The sequence below is a fragment of the Podarcis cretensis genome (assembly GCF_951804945.1).
Source record: "Podarcis cretensis genome assembly, chromosome: 9".
Lineage (NCBI taxonomy): Eukaryota > Metazoa > Chordata > Lepidosauria > Squamata > Lacertidae > Podarcis > Podarcis cretensis.
The window spans coordinates 22,631,751-22,653,090 of record NC_137178.1 but is presented as its reverse complement, the minus strand read 5'-3'; the positions used below and the strand labels follow the sequence as shown (position 1 = coordinate 22,653,090).

Below are 21,340 nucleotides of genomic sequence, written 5' to 3'. Positions count from 1 at the left end.
TAATTTGAAATTTGAAAATAATGGAAGAGCATAACTATGGCAGGCATCACACTAAAAACACAAAAAGAACCAATGGCTTGTTCAGCTCCCCTCAGCCCTAGAGCAGGTTTTGGATTATCCAATTGAAAACTGTTCCCAAGTAGCACAAAAGCGGGTTAAAAAGTCTTGGTCTGTGCAAGTGACTAAACTTCTAACTTGTCCACAAACTGTTCATTAGACCAGACAACCAGCTGCAGGTGTCAGGCCCCTGGGCATAGCAGGCTAACTTCTTCTCTCCATCCTGAACAGAAAATAGTGGAAGCTGGTAATGCCCCACCTCTTGGGTACCACCTATCCTAGGCTATGGATTAAGTAATGACATTTGAAGAGCAAACATGGAGGACAGCGGTGCTGTCCAGATGATACTGCATCTTCAATGGGGCCAAGGACAGGAACTCTGGGTTTACTCAGATTTGTTTGCTGATGCAAAGAGTCCCCTTTGGGTTCATGTGACATTTGAGCAGAGGTGGGTGTCAGGTTTGTAGTTCTGCACTGCACAGGTGTTTCTAACTCAGCCAGTGTTGTGATCCATGAACACAGAAGTTTGTTGGTTAGGTTCATTTTCCAAAGCTGAGGCCTAGTTGCATGTCCACATCCATTGTTCTAATCTGCTGGGTTGTGGCCTGTGTATTTTCTTGAACACAGATGTATGTCTATACTGTTTCCCAATGTGGGAGATGGGGGCGTTGGAATGATTTGGGGGGGGGGCTAGCCTCAGGTGCAATTGGGGGACATTGAATAAAAATAAGGGGGCAGTGGAAACATAAGGAAAGAAAAAAAGAAAAATTTGAAAAACCATTCGTACATGTTTCATCTGTTTGGTAATGCAGTGTCGTCTTTAGCTGGGGGTGCAAGGGGTGTGGGGCACCCGGGTGCTGAATTCTGGGGGGCACCAGGCGCTCACCGCTGAAGCTGCCTAAGATTATATTATGTTTTGTATTGAGCTGCTATGCAGCAGCAGGGTCAGCGGCACCTTTGACACGACTGATCTCGCAACAGCCGCAGGCAGGTGGTGTGAGATCAGCTGTGTCAAAGGTGCTGCGAGTGAAACATTGCAAATTGCGTTTTAATTTCATCACTCGCAGTTCAAATTCGTTTAGAGAAATTGTTAAAGGAATAATGTTTATTTTGCTAATTGTCGGCATTTTCTTTGACTAACTACTTAGTACTTAGGGCTCTACTACACATTTTTCAGCATGCGATTTTAGTTTTCCATTTTCGCAAAAATGCGCCTAGAGCACACACTATGAATTTCACGAGCTACATTTTTCTTCATTTTACGACGAATGCTAAGCATATAAATGAGCAAATGGAAAAGTTTGTTTGTTTTCCTTCTTTCGTAAACAAGAGAGAAGGCGTAAGCGTGATGTCTGACATAAGCATAATAAAAGTTAATTTGGGGGCTAAACTAAATTGGGGAGGCAGCACTGGGAGGATCTTTGCACCCTGGCAGCGCATATGCTAAAGATGGCCCAGCTGTAATGACACTTATCGCCAGGCCAGGCACTGTTGCAGCATGGTGACAACACCTCCCCCTGGATCCAGCAGTCATGCTGGAGGTGAGGGATTTTCCCAAGCTTGGGTGGACCCTTCTTGGCTTCACCCAGGGCCGGGAAGTGGGTCTCAGCTTGCCTGCTTATTTGGCCAATGGCATACAGGCTGTGGTGCTGGACCTCCCCCTTTGCTTAAAGAAGGTAGATTTCCAGGGGAGCACTGAATAATTTTTTTTTCCTGAAAAGGTGGCGGTAGGCCAAATATGTTTGGGAACATAATCATCCCAAGGAAATAATATAAGGAATAATGAAATAAGCAGCCTTTGAAGGGATGGTGAGAAGAATCACATTGTAACATATTTTTTTACAACACAGCCAAGAAGCTGAAGTAGTATTCAGAGCCCCTACTCCAACCATGCTTTAACATTTAGCTGACATATGTACTCCATCCCAGTTGAGAGAAAGTTTAGTAAAGAAATTAGAGAGGTAACTTAAGTTTGAATCATACAGAGATTTAAAAAGCAAAACAAAACAAAAAAACAAAACAAAAAACCCTTCAATTTTGGGCAGCCTGCAATACATGCAATCAACTTCATTTCAAATCCACCATTGTTTCTCCATTTATGCATACAGATAGTAAAATCGAAACCTAGAGAAGAAAAAGGAAATAAGTGGCCAATAGATGACAAAATAAACTGACCGCACACAGTATGAGCACAATCCACTCTGACATTAAATTAAAGCCCCATTTCCCTTGTTCTGCTACTCATGAGCAGGTATGGGCATGCATTCAGGCAGCAAAACACTATTGTTATGAGGAATAGGAAGCCCATGCATGCTTTCCACAAACTCAGCCAGCCTTTCACCCAATGTTTTGCATTAACCTCATATGCATTGCTCCTTTACAGGCTGAGCCCAGGCATGCTTACTTGGAAGTCACCAAGACTTGGATTTTCCAGCTAGGAAAAAAGAGACGGAAGGATTGTGATGACTGCCTCAAATATTATGATCCCAAACTTCTTCTCCAGCTTAGATTTTAATTTGAACTTTCCCCACTTGCACCTTTCTCACTCCCCGTTCTTTCATTTCATAGGATTGGTTCTGCAGCTTTTAGGTAGTCATTCCCTATCAAAGCTTTTGCCTAATTACTCTATACACCCTTTCTCTCTCACTTGCCTGACTGCCTGCTTCCAGTATACCTGAAGGAGCGTCTCCATCCCCATCGTTCAGCCTGGACACTGAGGTCCAGCTCTGAACCTTTCTGGCGGTTCCCTCACTGTGAGAAGTGAAGCTAGAGGGAACCAGGCAGAGGGACTTCTCAGTGGTGGACACTATCAGATGTCAAGGAAATAAACAACTACCTAGCTTTTAGAAGACATCTGAAGGCAGCCCTGTTTAGGGAAGTTTTTAATGTTTGATTTTTTATTCTATTTAATATTTTGTTGGGAGCTGCCCAGAGTGGCTGAGGAAACCCAGACAGATGGGCGGGCTATAAATAACAAATTATTATCATCATTATTATTACTATTATTGTTACTGATTCCATGTCCATATAATATAGACCCTCCTGTCCTTAACATGGTGGGTAGTTTTGGTCCAATGCTGCTTTCATCCTGACACTTGCTTCCTTCAACTTCTTGGGTCTGCTACCTAGTGCTTAGACCACTGACTACTTTGCTTGCCATCTTCAGCCCACCGGTGCTCCTTTGCCCTACAGTAAGTCCCCTCTTGAGCTTAAGTGCTGTGAAGTTCCTTCAGAGTCACGTTACCCTTTTATTTGGTCTTACTTCTCTTGGACTATTCCCTCAGTTTCATGATCCACCTACCCTTCTTTCAGATTCTTCTTTATCGGTCAGCTGCTGACTCTACACTTTTTCTTCACAGTCCTTGCCCCTAGGCTTCCTGTTCTTTAAGACTCCTGAGTCTCTGGGGCTTCTTACCAGTCCTCAGACATTTCCTGTGTGAGGCTCTAATCGTAACCAAACTGCCAAGTTCCCCTTGCATTACAGAACCCTGAGAGAAAACTGCTTTGTTCATTGAAGAACTAGATATTCTAAGCCATTGGCCAGCTCAGCCATTCCATATCACAAAGTAAAAGTTGTTTACCAAAACCCAAAAGCCTTATAATTTGACCAACATGGGTCCTATGGTGGTGAATGGATACTAAATTCACATTCTGCTTAAATCAAAGGCCGAATTCCCATTTCCTACCTAACTGAGTATTTTTGGGATTGTTGTACCCACCAGACAGTGACTTTTCTTATAATTGCCTTGTGAGTGCACTCAAGCATAGACACAAAGCAGTCCTAGCGCAGAAATTATAAATAAGGCTATTCAGATGCCACAGGGAATTGATAACCATCAATTAAGTTCCATAACATGATCAATGAGTGCTAGGCTGCCCAAGGAGTAAGGTCCTGCCAGATGTAGATGGTGTGGCCAGTTCAGGTGAGATCATCAGGCGGATCTAGATAATCACACAGAACACCAAAATCTGAAGTTGGCCTATAAGTGTCACCTGACATATGATCCATTGGAAAATATTAGAGAATCAACTGTGTGCTTGGACTATGTAGACTGGATATTGCATGGGTAGCTACACATCAAACATGCCCCGTAGAGACAGGTGGGCTTAGGCTTCACTCCACAAGTTCTTATGGTTGTATGGCTTAGACATGCTTGGATGAAGCTGATTACCTGGACCAATTCCAAATCAGCACCAGTACTAGCTTTGGTCACTCTGCTTGATGACTTGCTTTGGAAGGAGGACTGGTACATGGCTCTCCTTTATCTCCTTTCATACCATCAACCATGGTATCCTTCTGAAGTGATCACAATGGTTCTGTTCTGTGCCATTCCCAAAAAACAGCATTGGTGGCATTTGCTTAGCATGACACTTGTGCTGTCAAGTCTTGCAGAGTTCTATTCCGTCCCCATTGCCATTTAACATGTGATATAAGCCACTGGTTATGTTCATCAGGGGCTTTGGAGTCTGGAGTCATCCCTCCATACTATCTGAACAAGGTGGAGTTGTGTTGGTGCTGAAACAGTGCCTGAGACAGTAATGGGCTGGACAAGGACCAATAAACTGAATCCTAACAAGATGAAGGAGCTGGCGGCAAGTTGCCTCTCCCCCTCAACTCCGTAATGAAAATATATCTGCTCTGAGCTACTAGCTGAAGTGATGTCATCTAAATCTGTTCTGGGAGCCTGGTGGATAAATAGGACTGCTATTCAGAAATATAACAATAAATGGGGTGGGGGGTGGGGGGGTGTAGGAAATCTCCAATTACCCATGGAGTGAAATATATTTTGCCACAAGGTCCATTCTGACAAATCATTTGTTAGAACAATCTGTTAAAACATACTGAAAATTTTGCCATTCATGAAAAGGAGGCACCTGGAGCTAGGGTAGGCTGACATAAGGGTAATTGAATGCAAAATATTTCTCTTTCCTTTTGGCCAAACTTAAAATCATGAACAGGCACTAACAAGTCAGTGAAGTAGCCTTGAGGAACTTCCCTATATTTATCTGCCAGCCTCTCCTAACAGGTGTTGCCATAGGAAGATTTATACAAAGCAAAACACTAAGTCAATAAAAAGCGCACTTAAAGAAAGGGTGGCAGTGGAATTCTACACCTGTCCACTCAGAAGCAAATCCCACCTAGTTCAATGGGACTCTCAGGTAAGCAAATATAGGATTGCAGCTTAAGGAATGAAAGTATGACAAAATATGAAATGAGTGAAATGTTAATAAGGGGGGGGGGACGCCACACCTTACCCTTTCCACAAACATCATGGGAACACTTTTGATGTCACATTTTCAAAATTCATTTAAATAAATATAGTTTATTTGCCGGTGAGCTCTAGAGGTCAAACTAGATGTGACAGGGACAATCACATTCGTTTGCTGTGCATCAGCTCTGTTCAGATATAAAGTTGGGACCTGCTCCCTTCCTTCCACTTGAGGCTCTTGCCTCTCTAGCCTGGTTCACTTCCCACACTGGAGCCAGACTGGAGAGAAATGTTTCTGCAGCAACAGAGTGCAATGATAAGGTAAATGGATGGGGGCAGGTCCCAGATCTCATAGTCCCATCCCTCTGTGCTTCAGGGGAGAATGTCCTCTACAAGATGGAAGTGAATTGCATCTGGCCCAGTTCTTCATTTTGACACATGACACTATGAAACATGGCACTCCCGTGCCAATAACTGCCAAAATATGTAGAAACAAGAAAATTGGGTGTGCACTCCAAATCAACCTTTGACCTACCACAGAATACACACTTCAAATCTAGACTCATCACATGCCCAGTTCTCAGTGGAGATGTTAAACGCTTTTCTAGCCTCTAACATTTCAGAATGCAAGCAGGGACTGAGATAACTAAATGTTCCTCCATACCAAAAATTAATAAATAATCCCTGCACATAAAAGACTACTAGTTTTAAGGGAGAAGGGTTCTGGCCTTGTTTGCGTGGACAGGCGGAGTCCCCAGATCCCGAGTGGTCCCCCCCCCGGTCATGTGGAATAACGACTCTAGACAACGTGCTATGGGATTAAATTGGCCACAACTTTATTAAATTTCAAATGTGGGTAGACCTTGGCTCAGGCATTGGGCGTTCTCCCTCCCCAGTCCCCAGCCGGGGACCTAGGGAGCTACAGGGTTATCCAGTGTGTGTGTGGGGGATGGGCTGGCTCTGGAGAACATATGTTCAAGCAGAGATAGCCGCCCCCGTTACGCCGCCGCCGCAGGGGAGAGCAATGACGACCTTTCGGCGTACGGTCAAAGCCTCCCTTCAAAAACCCCTTTAACGGGGAACCCTGGTATCGCCGCCGCAAAGAGGAAGATGGACTAAAGGATTCCGCCCAAGGCCTGATACCGCCAAAGCTGTGATGTTTTGCTACGGGAAAGGCGAAACCTGCCAATGCAGGGAAATTCCTTTCCGGCCCTTTAACAGCGACCTTATCGTAGCAGCGCCCGCATACCTGTGGAGAAAGGTTAACCTGCAAAACCTATGAAGAAAAGTTAACCTGCAAAAGAAGACATTAACTGAGGGTGGGTAGGGTGGGAGAAGCTCTGGAGCCAAGTGAGGATTACCAGGTAAGATCCACCCTCTATTGTGTGGGCAGGTAATCCCTCCCCCTGCCTGGCCTGGTTTCCCTGGCAACGCTTCCCCCAGGTGGGATTGGACAACTCACTGGGGTAGGCGGGGACCTCCAGGTATCCCACCTGAGGGAAGGCAAAGCCTATGCTGATGGGGCCACTCCAGATCCAGGGCTGCACGCGTTCACGCAAAGGGCGCCCCCCGTTTTAAGCGGGGAGCGGTCATTTTGCATGGATAAAAGATTTTAGGAACAATATTAAATAATGTAGTCGGAAGGAGTGCAGCCCAGACATAGGTTTGCCACCTCAGTGAAAATGAGGCCATAGTCTCAACGGTCAGCCTAGGGCTTTGGTCTTTGCAGAATCAAAATGCAACTGGAACTGCATTTTAGAAAGAAGTTGACAATAAAGATTGTAGTGTTGCAGATGTACTTTATTCATGCAAAGTGGGACATGAGCTTTAAAGCTGTCATTTGTCTAAAAAGCCTGCTTGGAATATTATGTCTATTGGTAGGATGGGGAAGGGCTGAAAAAGTCCAGACTGGTCTTTGCTGTTGGGAAAAAAAGGATGTGTGCCAGGAGTTTCCAAGGAGCCATTTTTTAATTCATGCAGAAAGAAAGCAGTCTTAAGTTTTCAGAACTGGCTTTCGAACAGGCTACCACTATTACTTTGGAAACGGCATTGCCTACTTGTGCAAGTTTGCTCAGCACTTGTTCAAACTATAGATTTTTAAATGAACAAATACTGCAAACACCATAAGCCTTCACAGTTCTCTCCTTCAAATGAAACTTGCTTTGTAGTTCTACCCTGGAACTTAACATTGCTTGGGGAGTACGAGGCGACTACAAATCTCTACTTGGCAAAATACAAGCTTGACGCTAAATAATAATTAGCAATTCGCTACCTATTGCTTTGTGCATTCTGTCCCCATTGACCTGCACATATAAATAAAAAAATGGCAGCCTTGAATATACAATAGTCCCTTTTATAAAAACAAACTAACTGAATTAGCCCTTTAGACCTTTCACATAAGCAAGTATGTACAACCATAGTCAAAACAAAATAAAAAAATTCCTTCCAGTAGCACCTTAAAGACCAACTCTACTGCCACAAGGTGCTACTGGAAGGAATTTTTTTATTTTGTTTTGACTATGGCAGACCAACACGGCTACCTATCTGTAACTGGAACTATGTACAACCATAGTACACTTTTCATTTTTCTAATCAAAATTCTTAGGGAACCCAACCCAAGGGTTTGGTTATTTCTTTATTTGCTGCATTTCTACCACACCTTTCCTCCAAGGAGCTCAATGTGGTGCACATGGCTCTCCTCCTCCCCATTTTATCATCAGAAGGTGGAGCGAAGTGGAGCTGCTGCTGCTGCTACTACAATTCTTTTCAAAAAGTAAAATTTATGAACCAATGTGGAACGAAACAAAACTGCTTGTATAACTGTACAATTGACACTTTATAAATATCCCTTTGCCCAAACCTTCCAGTAACAGATTATACTGTTTCAGTTATTCTCATGCTGCTTTGGTTGGGAAGTGTCTAAGCAAGACTTTCCTCTTTCTATTGCAACCTCCATTCCTGTTACAGTGGTACCTCTGGATATACACACCTCTGGTTGCATATCCTTCAGGATCCAAACGCGGCAAACCTGGAAGTATTTTTCTGGGTTTTGCCGCACGTGCATGCGCAGAAGCACTATACACACCACGTGCATGTGCAGAAATGCTCTACCACGCCGTGCGCATGCACAGAACAGGCACCTCCATGTGCGAATTCCTCGGGATCCAACCGGAGCTCCGGAATGAATCCCGTGTGCAACTGGAGGTACCACTGTATATCCAAAGCAAGCAGCAGTAGTACATACAATTTTTTAAAAAAGTGAGTACCATCCTAGCTCTGGTGCCCTCTAGATATTTTGACCACAGGTCGCACCATTCCTGACCATTGGACATGGTGACAGGGGCTGATGGGAGTTTCAGTCCAACAACACCTGGAGAGTATCAGGCTGGGGAAGGCTGCTGTAAAGTGACAAGCAAATTGATGGTTTAATAATCATAACCAAAATAATAAATGGCAAGTAAATTGTGAACTTACTTTAACTTGTGGATATGATTTTTTGTTCTTCTCGCTAGAAGCTCCAGGAAGTCCACCATGCGATGGTCCTTCACAAACGTACCGGAAGCGAAAACCCCTCTGAGGAGATCAGTTTTTAAAAGGTTAATGAATTAACTTCTCACACAACGCCAGCTTCTTTACTGCACTGGTGAGTAAAGAGAATGCATTAATTTTTACTTCTTCACTTTTCTCTGCCCCTATACTAATTTTATGTTGCTTATTGAATTTCTGTGCCACACTTCATCACATAGTGACCCCAGAGTGAGTAACACAATAAAAGAAAGGCAATACAGTTGTACCTTGGTTCCTGAAAGCCTTGCGACTTGCACGTTTTGGCTCCTGAATGCTGCAAACCCAGAAATGAGTGCTCTGGTTTGCGAATGTTTTTTGGAAGCCGAATGTCAGATGTGGCTTGTGCAGCTTCCGATTGGCTGCAGGAAGCTCCTGCAGCCAATCGGAAACAACACCTTGGTTTTCGAACATTTTCGGAAGTCGAACGGACTTCCTGAACAGAGTCCGTTCAAGAACCAAGGTACGAATGTACAATAAATCTTCCTTAAAATGCAATAAATTGTGGATTGCATAAAACAGAGAGAACGAGGAGATATTTCTTAAGTAGGCCTAAAAGGAAATGGAATTACATGATGTGTTAGGGAGGAGCTGTTAGAATGAGTGGCATTTTAAATATAGCTATTATGAACATTGGGTGGTTTCCAACAAAGTAGATCCGCTAGTGCAAAGACTTTTGGCTGTGCAATGGAACTTTCCTCTCCTCTCCTCTCCTCTCCTTGCACCCTGCAAATCTGATCTGGGTCTTCCCCCAAATATTTGGCGGATATTTTTTTGGGGGGGGGCATTGTGCAGATGGACAGCTTTATGCTAGTGAATCTAATTCAGAGTTTCCCAAACTTCCAGTTGTTCTTGGACTACAATTCCCATAATCCCTGACCACTTTCCTGCTAGGGTGATGGGAGTTGTAGCTCAAAACAGTTGGAGACCCAGGTTTGGGAAACCCATATCTAATTTATTGTATAATGCCTGTTGTATATTAAGAGTAATTGATGTGTCATGAATCTGTATTCTCTTTTGATAGTTGTAGATCTTGATATAAAAAATAAAGTTTTAAAACTACAACGGAACAAGGCTAAAGTTATAATGATGTATTCACTCGGTTTGTTCCTCCCTAAAATGTTAAGATACAACTACAGCTGACCATACACTGTAATATGACACCTCATATATCACATTAACACAACTAATATTTAAAAATTATACTGTTATCTAACAGTATACATGGAAAAATAAATTTTGTTACTGTGTTAGTCTTTATTTCTTTACTATCCATAACAATCATGAACCAAACTTAAAGATAAGTTTGGGATATTGGGGAGATAAACTCACAGACTGCCATGATAACCAAAGCCTGAACACTCCACAAAAACTGCATGTCCAATCCATGGAAACATGCTCCCAAAATAATAGGAGCATATTTCAAACATCACTTTCATGCAGATGGCAACCCTGCCTGAACGGCATTCCCTTCCAGTGTGAGAAATCTCGAACAGAGTCACAGTCCTGTTAAACTCAGAAAATGAGATACTTGGAGCCAGTCCTTTTACTGGTCCATCTCTCTCTCTCTCTCTCTCTATATATATATATATATGGAATTTTGTTTATTTGTTTGTTTATTTATTTATTTCACATACTGCCTGATTATAGTGACACCTCTAAGCAGTTTACAATGGTAAATACACTCAAGGCTGTAAGTTAAATAGGAACTGGTTGTTACACAAACCAGCAGGATATTTTGCCCATTATAAAGAATTGGGCAACAAAGGGCTTGTCCACAGCTCTGTTTGCCCTGCCACTTTCCCCCAGAAAAACTATGGTTTAGTGCTGAATCCAGAAAAACAGCAATTGGATTTTCTACAGATTCCTGTTTGTTCTGATTTACCATTAAAGAGCAGGTTTTCCCGGGAAAAGTGGTGAGGCAAAGTTCAAACTGCTCAGACCTGTGCCTAGAAAGAATGGGACACACAGAAAGTGTTTTTTGCACCAGTGCTTTCTTGGCATGGAGCAAGTGGAAGTGTGGACAAGCCCAAACTGTGGAAGCACCATGATTTTTGCTGTAACACACTAACATGGCCACTGCAAAGTCGGCCTTCAGGAAGACACTTGCTTTCAGTGTAACATACCTCCCCAAACTGCTGCACTGATACAAGAATACATAACCTTATCGTACCCATAGCCCTTGATGTCATGAAGCAAGATATCTAAAACAAACAAGTAAGCAGGCCACACGTTTCCAACATTTAGAGGCTGTCTCAAATTCTAATCATCTTCAGCCCACAGCTCGCCATCCTACTCAAAACAATAGCTCTCAAAATGAGTAAGCAACCGCAAAGCTATTCTGTCCAGATCTTTTTCCATTTTAACCCTACAACGGATGTTCGACTTTCACTCCAAATTTGCTGCAAATGCTTCAACATTCTCAGGAGAGGAAACCATACTTATATTGTAGGCATTGAGGCTATGATGCAGGGCTTACATGGTGCATAGCCTAATTCATTCCTGCAGTGCTGGATTTGCTCAAACAGTGCTTGCCTTACTTATAGCTGGCTCATGCACCACTGATGATTGTATTAAGTCACATTAAAAGCTCATTCCCCCCCCCCCCCACGATCCTGGGAACTGTAGACTGCTGGGAATTGTATCTGTGAGCAGTAAACTATAGTCCCCAGGATTCTTTGGAGGAACCCATGTGCTTTAAATGCCCATGTTCAACCTACATCAGTATAGTGGTTCAGACATTATTATTAGGAGGGACCAGAGCTTAGTAGCAAAGAAGCATACTTTGAATACAGAAGGTTCCAGACATCTCCAGTTAAAAGCAGCAGATGGCAGGTGATAGGAAAAAGCTTTTCCTGAGACTGCAGAGAGCAGTCATTGAATATTTCATGGGGCTACATCAGGCTTCCTCAACCTTTGGCCTACAACTCCCATGATCTCTAGCTAGCAGGACCAGTGGTCAGGGATGATGGGAATTGTAGTCTCAAAGGGCCGAGGTTGAGGAAGCCTGGGCTAGATGGACAAGAAGCCTGAGACAGCTTCCTAAAGTGTTACAAAAATGTCAAGCTCTGTTTTGACAATAGAAAAGCAAGTGGCCAGATGTCTTTAGCACCTGTCTTCCTCTTCTGTGATAATTTTCTGACACTATTCCTGGTTTCAGGCAAAGTATGGTTCATATCTGTCCTGTAGATTAGGACTGAATAACAAGATTTGATCCTGGTTTGCAGGAGAAGCCATCCATAAGCTGCTTTGATGGTAAACTGGTTTGTCTAAAAGGAAAATCAAAAGTAGGGAGCCAGGCTGTGTGAGCTGTGCTGAGAACCTTGCTATAGGGTAGGGGGCACCAGAAAAAAACCGGGGCATGGAAGTTTGGAACCACTATTGTTCTTAAGATCAACTAGCCACCTGTTCAAAAAGAAAGAAAAAGAGAATCATAACAACGTACTTTCCGAAGTTGCTGAAGGGGGGGGGCATATTTGCATAACAAGAGAAGGTATAAATGATAAAGATCTAGGTGGCTAATCAATGCTGAAATAAAGTCAAAAAACAAAGACTTGAGCCCTAGAATATTCAGGGGTTCTTGACTTGCTCCTATTTAAGGATATTCTGTTCCAGTTTTCCTTTGTACACTATTTTACACTCCTTTGGGGAAAACATGTATTCTACATTGTAGTGATGGTCGATATGGAATGGTCAATATGGAAATTTCAGGTATTGTTGTACATTAGCCCAAGCTAGCATGGCCAATTGACAGAGATTCTGGGAGTCACAGACCAACATCTGGAGGGCACCACATGGGCTACTCCCCACTGTAGAAGTACCACACAGATGTGGGCTCCCTTATGCCTTATATTTACTTACAGCTACCCTGCCAAAACAAGGCATCCTCATTGAGACTCTTCTTGTTTAAAGGAATATATTTTTATTCCTGTCATTTAGATCAGTGTTTCCCAACCTTGTGCCTCCAGCTGTTTTTGGACTACAATTCCCATCATCCCTTGCCACTGGTCTTGCTAGTCAGGGATGATGGGAGTTGTAGTTCAAAAACAGCTGGAGGCACAAGGTTGGGAAACACTGAGGATGCCCAACAGGTTCAAACAAACCAAAAGCAACAATATCAAATCACCCATAACAAGACAGACTAGATATGGAACCTGAGTACAAAATGTTGTTCGACATTTCTAAATCTAGCATTACAGCAGTTAACTGAGAGATTGTTGTGGTAATTTCAAAACATCAATAGTCTTCTCTTACCTGCTTAGGTTGTTCAACAATTTGAAGGTATGGCCCATCACCTTGTTACAAAAAAATGAAAGAAAGATAGTTTTTTTAAAAAAAAAATCTAAGATTTTCCTATTTTGCTTTTTTTAGGATAACAGTTCACTTTACAATTTCTCCCCTTTGTCACTCCCCCCCTCCAGCAGAATTTACCCTTCCCCTTCAAGTATAATCAGGTGGGCACATTCTGGTCAGAGAAAAAGTTTAAGTTAGGATTGAATAATCTATATATCCAAAAATAGCACAAGGAGTTAGTAAAAGTAGAGGTGTTACTGCCTCTATATTTATATTTATAAAAATAAAATGTTATATTTGCAAAGCCACAATTTTGCATATGATGCCTTAAGAAAATGAGGGCTGATGTACGACTTTGATCTGAAAACCTTTTTGATTATACTTATATTGTATATAAGTATATCAAAGAAGAATCTTAACAGATCCAAGGAGCATCAAGATCAGCTGAGAATAGCCTTGAGTTCCCCGATTATAAAAAGCACAATTTTCTGCAAATAAGTTATCTAAAACAATTCTGCAATGATTATCAAAGTACATAATAAGGTTGTCCCTTGTCAAATAATGAGAGACAATTTTGTTCATGTGTGCCTTTTGGTTAAGAGTCAGGCAAGCTTGCTCAGTTTTAAGACTCACTGTGTTTTATTAACTGTTTGTAGTGGTGATTTCAAACTGCTTTCTGATAATTTACTTCTTCAACTTTAAGGGAAAATAGCTTTAAAATAAGGGTGGGGGATCTAAAAGTCCTCAGACAGTTTTCCACATGTACACTTCAGTTTTTCAGCCACCTCGCCCTACCTTAGCTCCCTGTGCACAATGAAAAGTGGCCAAAAAATGTTGGCAGACCCTCCAGTGTGATTGTCACCAGAAGGGAAAATCAGGAACCCTTCTCATGAGTCCTTGGGAATGACGGTCACATTCACACCATGAATTTATAACACAGTTAACGCACATGACTTCCCCCAAAGAATCCTGGGAACCATCATTTGTTAAGGGTGCTGCCAACTGTAGCTCTGAGAGGGATAAACTACACTTCCCAAGATACTTTGGGGAGGGAGCCATGTGCTTTAAATGTATGTTAAATGTGCTCCACAGATAGTGTGGGGATGTGAGTGATGTGTGCACCCACTTCTGCTTCCTAGGACCAGGGTAAATATACAGAATAACTAACAGCCAACTTTCAGCAGCAGCTTCAAATGTAGCAGTGAGGGGGAATGCATGTCAATTAAAGTGGGAGTTGTGGTGCGTGCCAAGTTCACACACATCATAGCAGAGAAAAAGAGATCTCCTTTGCACATAGCTTAGGAAGCACAGTAAAAGGGAGAGCAGGTCATTTGTACTTCCCCTTTCCCTACTTATTTATGATGTCAAACTTTGCAATGAATCAACCATGATGTGTAAGAAGGAAAAAGCACAAGGCAGCTTAAGTCCTTTATAAGACTGTATCAACAAAACTCTTTTCATATTTGAAAAGTTGCAAGAAACAAACGGCATTTGTTGACAGAAAGTCCCCAGACTTTCCAAACATTTCACATCCACATAATGAAAAGAAGAATCAACTGTACTGCACTAATCCTTTTTATGCTAGCATGTTCGTAAAAACACAACATCTGATTGTCAAAACTCTGAAGCTGGCATTTCCCAATTCAATATGGGACAAGGGTCTTGTGCTCTTCAAAGCTATTTAGAATGGAAAATTTGGGCACAAACACATTCTCGCATTACTACAATACCATAATGGGAGAAGTTGTCAGAGAAGGATTTTTTGGGGGGGTAACTATAAATTATAACTGTTTTAGACAAATATAAGTTTCTGAATATGAAGCAATTTTACAAACCATCTCAGTCAAGCATAAATGATTTTTACCTGTGTGCAGGTGAAGATCAGATGTAATCATGCTTGTACTATTGAGCAGCTGATTCATTCCCATGATGTGGTCCATTCCATACACCTGCATTGAGAATATCTGTGCTTCTTAATAGATTTCAGGCTCTAGTAACTTATTTCAGGCTCTAGTAACAAAAATACTAATTTTACAGCTCTTGCTTGCTCACCCAATTTTGTTCTGCAGAGTTACCATAAGTATGTGAACTCTTTTCAATAGCTGGGTTGAATCAGTATACTATTTGACGAATTACCAGCAAATGTGTATCCCGCTTTCTCCATATTGCATCCAGTGTCTGTGACCCTAATAAGGTACATGAGAACCCAATGTGATCCCTGCTGTTGTTGTTGTTTAGTCGTTTAGTCATGTCCGACTCTTTGTGACCCCATGGACCAGAGCACACCAGGCACTCCTGTCTTCCATTGCCTCCCGCAGTTTGGTCAAACTCATGCTAGATCCCTGCTAGATCAGGCCAAAGGCTCATCTAGGCTAGCATCCTAGTCTGACACTGGCCAACCAGATACCTAGGTGAAGTGCAATGGTATTCACTTGTGATTCCCAAGAACTAGTATTCAGAGGCATACTGCCTCCACACAGTGGAGGAAAAAGATAGCTTTGTCCTCCATGAATTTGCCAAAAGCTCTTAATTACCTCTGAGGTGTTTCACTTGTTTGCTTTCTAATTTGTATTGCCTTACAGCTTCTTTGGGAGGAAGGGTGGGATGTAAATTCAATAAGTACGTAAATAAATGAAGCCATCCAAGTTGGTGGCTGTCATGTATATCTAGTGGGAACAAATTCCAGGGTTTTCTATGTGCTGTGTGAATTACCGGTAAGTGCTTTCGTCTGTTCTGATTCTTCCAGTATTCAGTTTTATTGGAGAGAGGGAGGAAACCTTTCTATTCACTTTCTCTACACCATGTGTACAATTTTATACACATATATAAATATTCCCTCTTACTCACTTTTTTCCTAAACAAAAGAAGGCCCAAATGTTAGGCTAACGTTTCTTCATAGGAAGGTAGCCTTGTTCAGCAACAGAGATTCCTCTCTGCTTCTCATGCAAGGAAAAGAAGAGCTCCATCTATATCATGATGAGAGCCACAAATATACTGGAAGGCTCAGGACTGCAATCAGTAGCTGAAGTTCTGTATCCTTACATATAGACTTCAAGGGTGCTAAGCACGTGGTAGAGGATTGCAGTCCATAGGCAAAGCACAAGCACAGATATATGGAATTGCAATAATACATAATACTGCACACATTCATTGCAAGAAGTCTCCCAGATCACGTGTGTGATCTCTTCCTTCAAAACCATACATAGCCCACTTTTGAAAAGATGACATTAGGGCAAACTTCTAGTTCCTATACCATATCTCAGGCGCATCCAATGTGGCACCCTCCAGATGGCAAACTCTAATCATACGCAACCAAGCATGGCCAATAGTCAGGGATGATAGGAGTTGTAGTTCCCAACATCTGAACTACTTCAACCGTATAAGGGTTTTCACAGAAGACCCAGATAATACCTAATAAGTTACTAATGATCACACAGTGCTAACATCTGTAGAACTGCCAGTCCAACCTGACCAATATACTTTTTTTAAAAAATAAAAATGTAAAGTTGTTCATGCTTCACCATTTGGAGTGGGTGGATGATCATATTTGGAAATTTTACTTTTTGCTAATTTGAACATGGGCGTAATACAAAGACCTTAGTGAATGTCAAAAAGTTGCAACACCCACTCATTAAAAGCAAATGAAGCAACAACTAAACCATAGTTATGACTCATACAGGATACACTAACCTAAAAATGCAATAGCAAGTAAACTTTTTTAATGGGTCTCTCATTCGCAAAGCTTACTTTGCATTTTCTTAGCAATATGAACAGAAAATAAATTATTATTTGTGCCCAAAATCTAGTTTCCTTCCACTATTTCTAGCACTTTCTTACACAGATCTGCAATTATTTTGAAACAGAAACTGGAGAACAGGATCATATGTGTATACCTCATATAAGGGAATACGTCCAAGGGAAAGTTATCTTAAAAATAAAGTAACATAGCAATATTAGAAGTATTCTGCCCTCAAATAACATATTCAATCAACAGAGAGAACGAAGAGCAGCTGAATAGCAACTGCTAATACAATTTTGCAGTCCCACCATGAATTCACTCATGGTTGATGACTTCCAGCTGAATTAAGCACAACAAATCTATATTTATTTATTTGCAATCTTTATATGCTGCCCTACATACAACAACAGTACTCTTGGAAACTTAACACATGACAACAACAACAAAGAGCCTAATAATACATTCAAAACAGTCCATTCAAAACAGAGAGAAGAGAAATAAAACCGCAGAACCAGACCACTTTAAAGCAGAGCAGAGGAATAAAAACACATTAAGAGCAAAACAATCTTAAATCCACAACGGTTTAAAATGCCTGGGAAAATAAACTAAGGTGCCAAAAAAGAAATTACAGGAAGCACCAGGAGAGCCTGTCTCGGGGTGGTAACCATACCACTACTGGAGAACCATTTTTCTTGTAGCTACTATACCTCACCTTACAAAGTAGTGGGGGCAGAGATTATGATCTCAAGGTTTAGGTCAGTACCTGTGTGAAGTGGCAATCTTTGAAACAATGGTAGCGCACTGTGAAGGGCTCTTAAAAGATCAGAATCACCACTTTGAATTGAATTCAGAAACTGACAGGGATGAAGTCCTCAATATGAGGTGGGGTTCTCCCCCCACTCCTATTTGTTTTATAGGCTCAAAGATCCCTTAGTTTTTTAAGTAGGAAACACAACTTCGCATAATGCTTTACACACATTTCAGCAGCATGTTACAATCATAGGGTACAGAAAATGCTCACCTGAGGGTCCGTAACTCCCAAGAGATATGCACTGTCATCTGCCATTCCGAGAACTGAAACAATTAACCATATATTGCAAGTCAATGCATAGTTACAACAGCTACTGAGTCCATAAAGTCATCCAATAAAGTCAAACCAAAATCTCTAAGGAAAATAATCTGACTATCTGAGATACAAAATGTTTCAGATACTATTTTATACTGTACTATTTTTAAAGTTTTAGAAAGGATGACATCTCTATATCAAGTTCAGTCCTTTATTGTTATAATAATCAGGGATGAAGTTGATTGAATTTTTTTTTTGGAAATGTTTCTAAATAAACCAGCTCCGAAGTGATTCACACAACCGATCTGGCAAGCTGGAAACTGGGGTGTCATTCTCCTAATGCCTGCAGAACTCATGCTGCTCAACTGTTTTATAATTTTATTTACATAATGTTCATTTATTTATATAAATAAAATACATTTATTTATATAATGGGGTTTGTTTGTTTTGCTTAAAAAAGGTCTGAAGACATTGTACGATCAACTTTTTAAAAAACAAAAACGGTGGGCTGCTTGTCTTCAGAAAAGGCAACGTGAGGGTAAGCAGAGCTTTGTTTTTTGTATGATCACCAATACCAGTAATTTAGTAGGCATATGTGAAGCATCATTCATCAGTTAGTTCAGACATCTTGTAAAGACAAATCGTTTTGCATGTTTCCCCCCCTGTCCCATAAGAGTGGACCCTGTTATTACTAGATTTATGGGGGTGCTTTACTAGTTTTAAGTTTCTATTTTTGTGCAGAGATTTAAAATATCCAGGGGTTTAGAAATGCTTTTAAATAAACAAATAATCAACCACCATATTTTGAAGCTTTATTCTTCCTCCTATTCCCGCCCTCCCCTTCCCCGCCCAAACTTTCATTACTGTAGTTGGAATACTGGAGAGGTAGAGGTTTCATACATCCCTAGCAACATTCCCTTTTTAGCAAAATATCAGCTGACCAGGAATGCATGATGCAAGCTAGTTAGCTGAGGTATAACAAAAGCATCACTAAATTTTCTTCCTCTTTCCCGTATGACTTATGAGCTAAGGGGACCCTCCTCTTAACTATATTGGCAATTGCCTAGAGAAACCTGTAAAGCAAGGTTCGCAGCTCCTTTGCAAAACAGATTTACCAATAATCTCTCTCCCCCCCCCCCTTTACTCGGGGCTTTCTTTTGTGTGTGATAGTACTCACTGGTACTTTTTTTATGGCCATGTCAGGCATTTTCTGCTGGAACCCATGGTGCTTTTATCAATATATCAGTACTGGAACCTCATTTTTGATAATGATGATGATGATGAAGGAGGAACTCACAGCCCTTTTAGCTTCTATTAAGCATGTATGATATGAGGAAACTATATTTGAATGTATCAAATGTGACTCAGAAAAAGGAGGGTTTGGCTGTTACTGGATTTTCCAATGACAGCTACTTAGAAACAGACTTTTGCTTGCTATGGTAAATGTGATCTGAAATACATAACTGAACTTTGCACCATACATATCTGACCTGTGCATTGTTTTATTTATATTGGTTGATGCAAAACAAAATGATGCAAAAGGTCACATCTACACCATGCTTTTAAAGGAAGTGTAGTTTATCTCTCACAGAGCTACAATTCCCAGCAACCTTAGCAAATTACAATGTCAAACATTCTGGGGAACCCATGCACTTTAAATGTGCTTTAAAAGTATAGTGTCTGGTTGACCTCAAACATTAGTAAAAGTTTAAGGTGAACTTATATTACCAAAAGTTACCACTTCTTGTTAGAAGGGAAGGGTTCTTTTAAAATATTTTATTTTCAATTCTTTAGAATCAACACAGCATTAAAAAACAAATAAATATGCCCTCACAGATTCATATTTCCTGTCACCAATCCACCAGAGCTGATAATACTGATTAAACCTTGCCGAACTGTATCACAACCTTTGTCTATCAAATAAACCCAGACCACAATCCAGCATACCACTAACTGTGCAAACCCACTCACTTTTATTTCATCTCTGGGCTGTACTCAGGGCACAGTGAATTAACAGTGAGCAGTACTCTTAAATGCAGACAGGGATCAAACTTCTTCCTCCTCTGGCATTCAATAAAACTCTGAGGTAGGCATGTTTTTAGAGCCCTGCCAGGTGTGGGTGGGTGCTATAACCCAATTACATTACAAACACCTGTGTGAAGCCTGAATCAATAGTTAACATAAAACACAGGCCACTACCTCAACCAAACCACTAACTGCTTTGCAAACCTAAGGCTACCACAATCAGTTTAGGTGGCTAATGCTGAGGGAGAATTTTAATATTCCACAGGGCATATGCAAAATTCCTTCATATCCAGGAGGAAAGTAACAGGACTCCCACAGTGTTATCACATGCAAAGAAAATCCCCCCCAGCTAACAACAAAGGCATGCAAGCTGCAGTTTCATGCATTTGTCGATGATTCACAGCACCAGATTAAATGACTAAAATAGCCTTATATTTTCAAATAAGGATATTTCACAGTGCAAACAAGCAAACCTATCAAAAGGTTGTTGAGTATGTATTTCTTTACATTTCATATTCAAGTTTTCATCATTTCAGAAGTGCTAAACTCGGACTGCGCTGCAATCCACCCTCCAGCTACTTGTGGGAAAACCATTAATCTATGAAAGAAGCTTCCTTGGTTCTCCCCAAATTCTCAAGGCAATTGAGAATTTATTTAGAATTTTGGTCAGTGCAGGGTTTTGAGTTATCCTTGCATGGATTAATGTAGATTTCCTGGCTGCTCATTCTTCCTGGACTGAAAAAACCCAATAGGGGGAGTTACCAAATGATGCCTTGCCCTGGATTTTTTTAATTTGAAGTGTCAGCACCCAGGAAGACTGCAGATAGTTCACTGGCAAAATGATATGTAGAATGAAAAATGGGACACTCACAGAAACCCCCATGGCCACCTCAAAAGTAAGGTGAGCGCATCTATGACCCTACATCTGACCCATGATTATTTAATTGTATTTTTCTCTTGCTTTTGATAATTCTTAAAAATATTTTATTTTCTCCATTTCTCACAGAGAGGGGGAAGCAGGAGAAAGTTTTGGTGCAACACTATTCTAGAAACTGACTGAAGCAGAAGAAGGCAAATGTAGCATGAAGTACTTTGCCTCTTTATTATCCAGTGCTTGTAGGTATCGTCATGCAAACCTCTTGCCCTCTGTGGAACAGCTGTGGCCTAGACTTTATGCATAATCTATGAGAGACTAGTGGCTGCATGGTCCTAACTTTTGTCCCACCCCCCACCCCTTATTCTATTATTCTCTCAGAACTTTGTTAATATACTGAAATCCTGAGTGCTCTTCATTCCTCCAGCCCTGAATAGCAAGACATTGAATATAGCTGATTACCTTTAGGCAGTCTCCTAAAGTTCTGGCCTGCAAGTTTCTGTGCAATACTG

The 21,340-nt window shown here is 41.2% G+C and overlaps 2 protein-coding genes across 2 annotated transcripts in view; one reads left to right on the top strand and one right to left on the bottom strand.

Annotated features, from left to right (window-relative positions):
* Window positions 1-21,340, bottom strand: part of NFKB1 (nuclear factor kappa B subunit 1) — a 73,577-nt gene that overhangs the window by 38,884 nt on the left and 13,353 nt on the right. Inside the window, exons 2-5 of the mRNA XM_079990200.1 lie at window positions 17,885-17,937; window positions 14,989-15,073; window positions 13,086-13,126; window positions 8,742-8,840 (exon numbers count right to left, since the gene is read on the bottom strand). Of these exons, the coding sequence (XP_079846326.1) occupies window positions 8,742-8,840; window positions 13,086-13,126; window positions 14,989-15,073; window positions 17,885-17,929 (270 nt within the window). The 5' untranslated portion in view covers window positions 17,930-17,937. The remainder of the gene's footprint in view (window positions 1-8,741; window positions 8,841-13,085; window positions 13,127-14,988; window positions 15,074-17,884; window positions 17,938-21,340) is intronic.
* The window catches only part of CENPE (centromere protein E), a 299,890-nt gene that overhangs the window by 273,989 nt on the left and 4,561 nt on the right, over window positions 1-21,340 (top strand). The gene's annotated exons all lie outside the window — the stretch shown is intronic.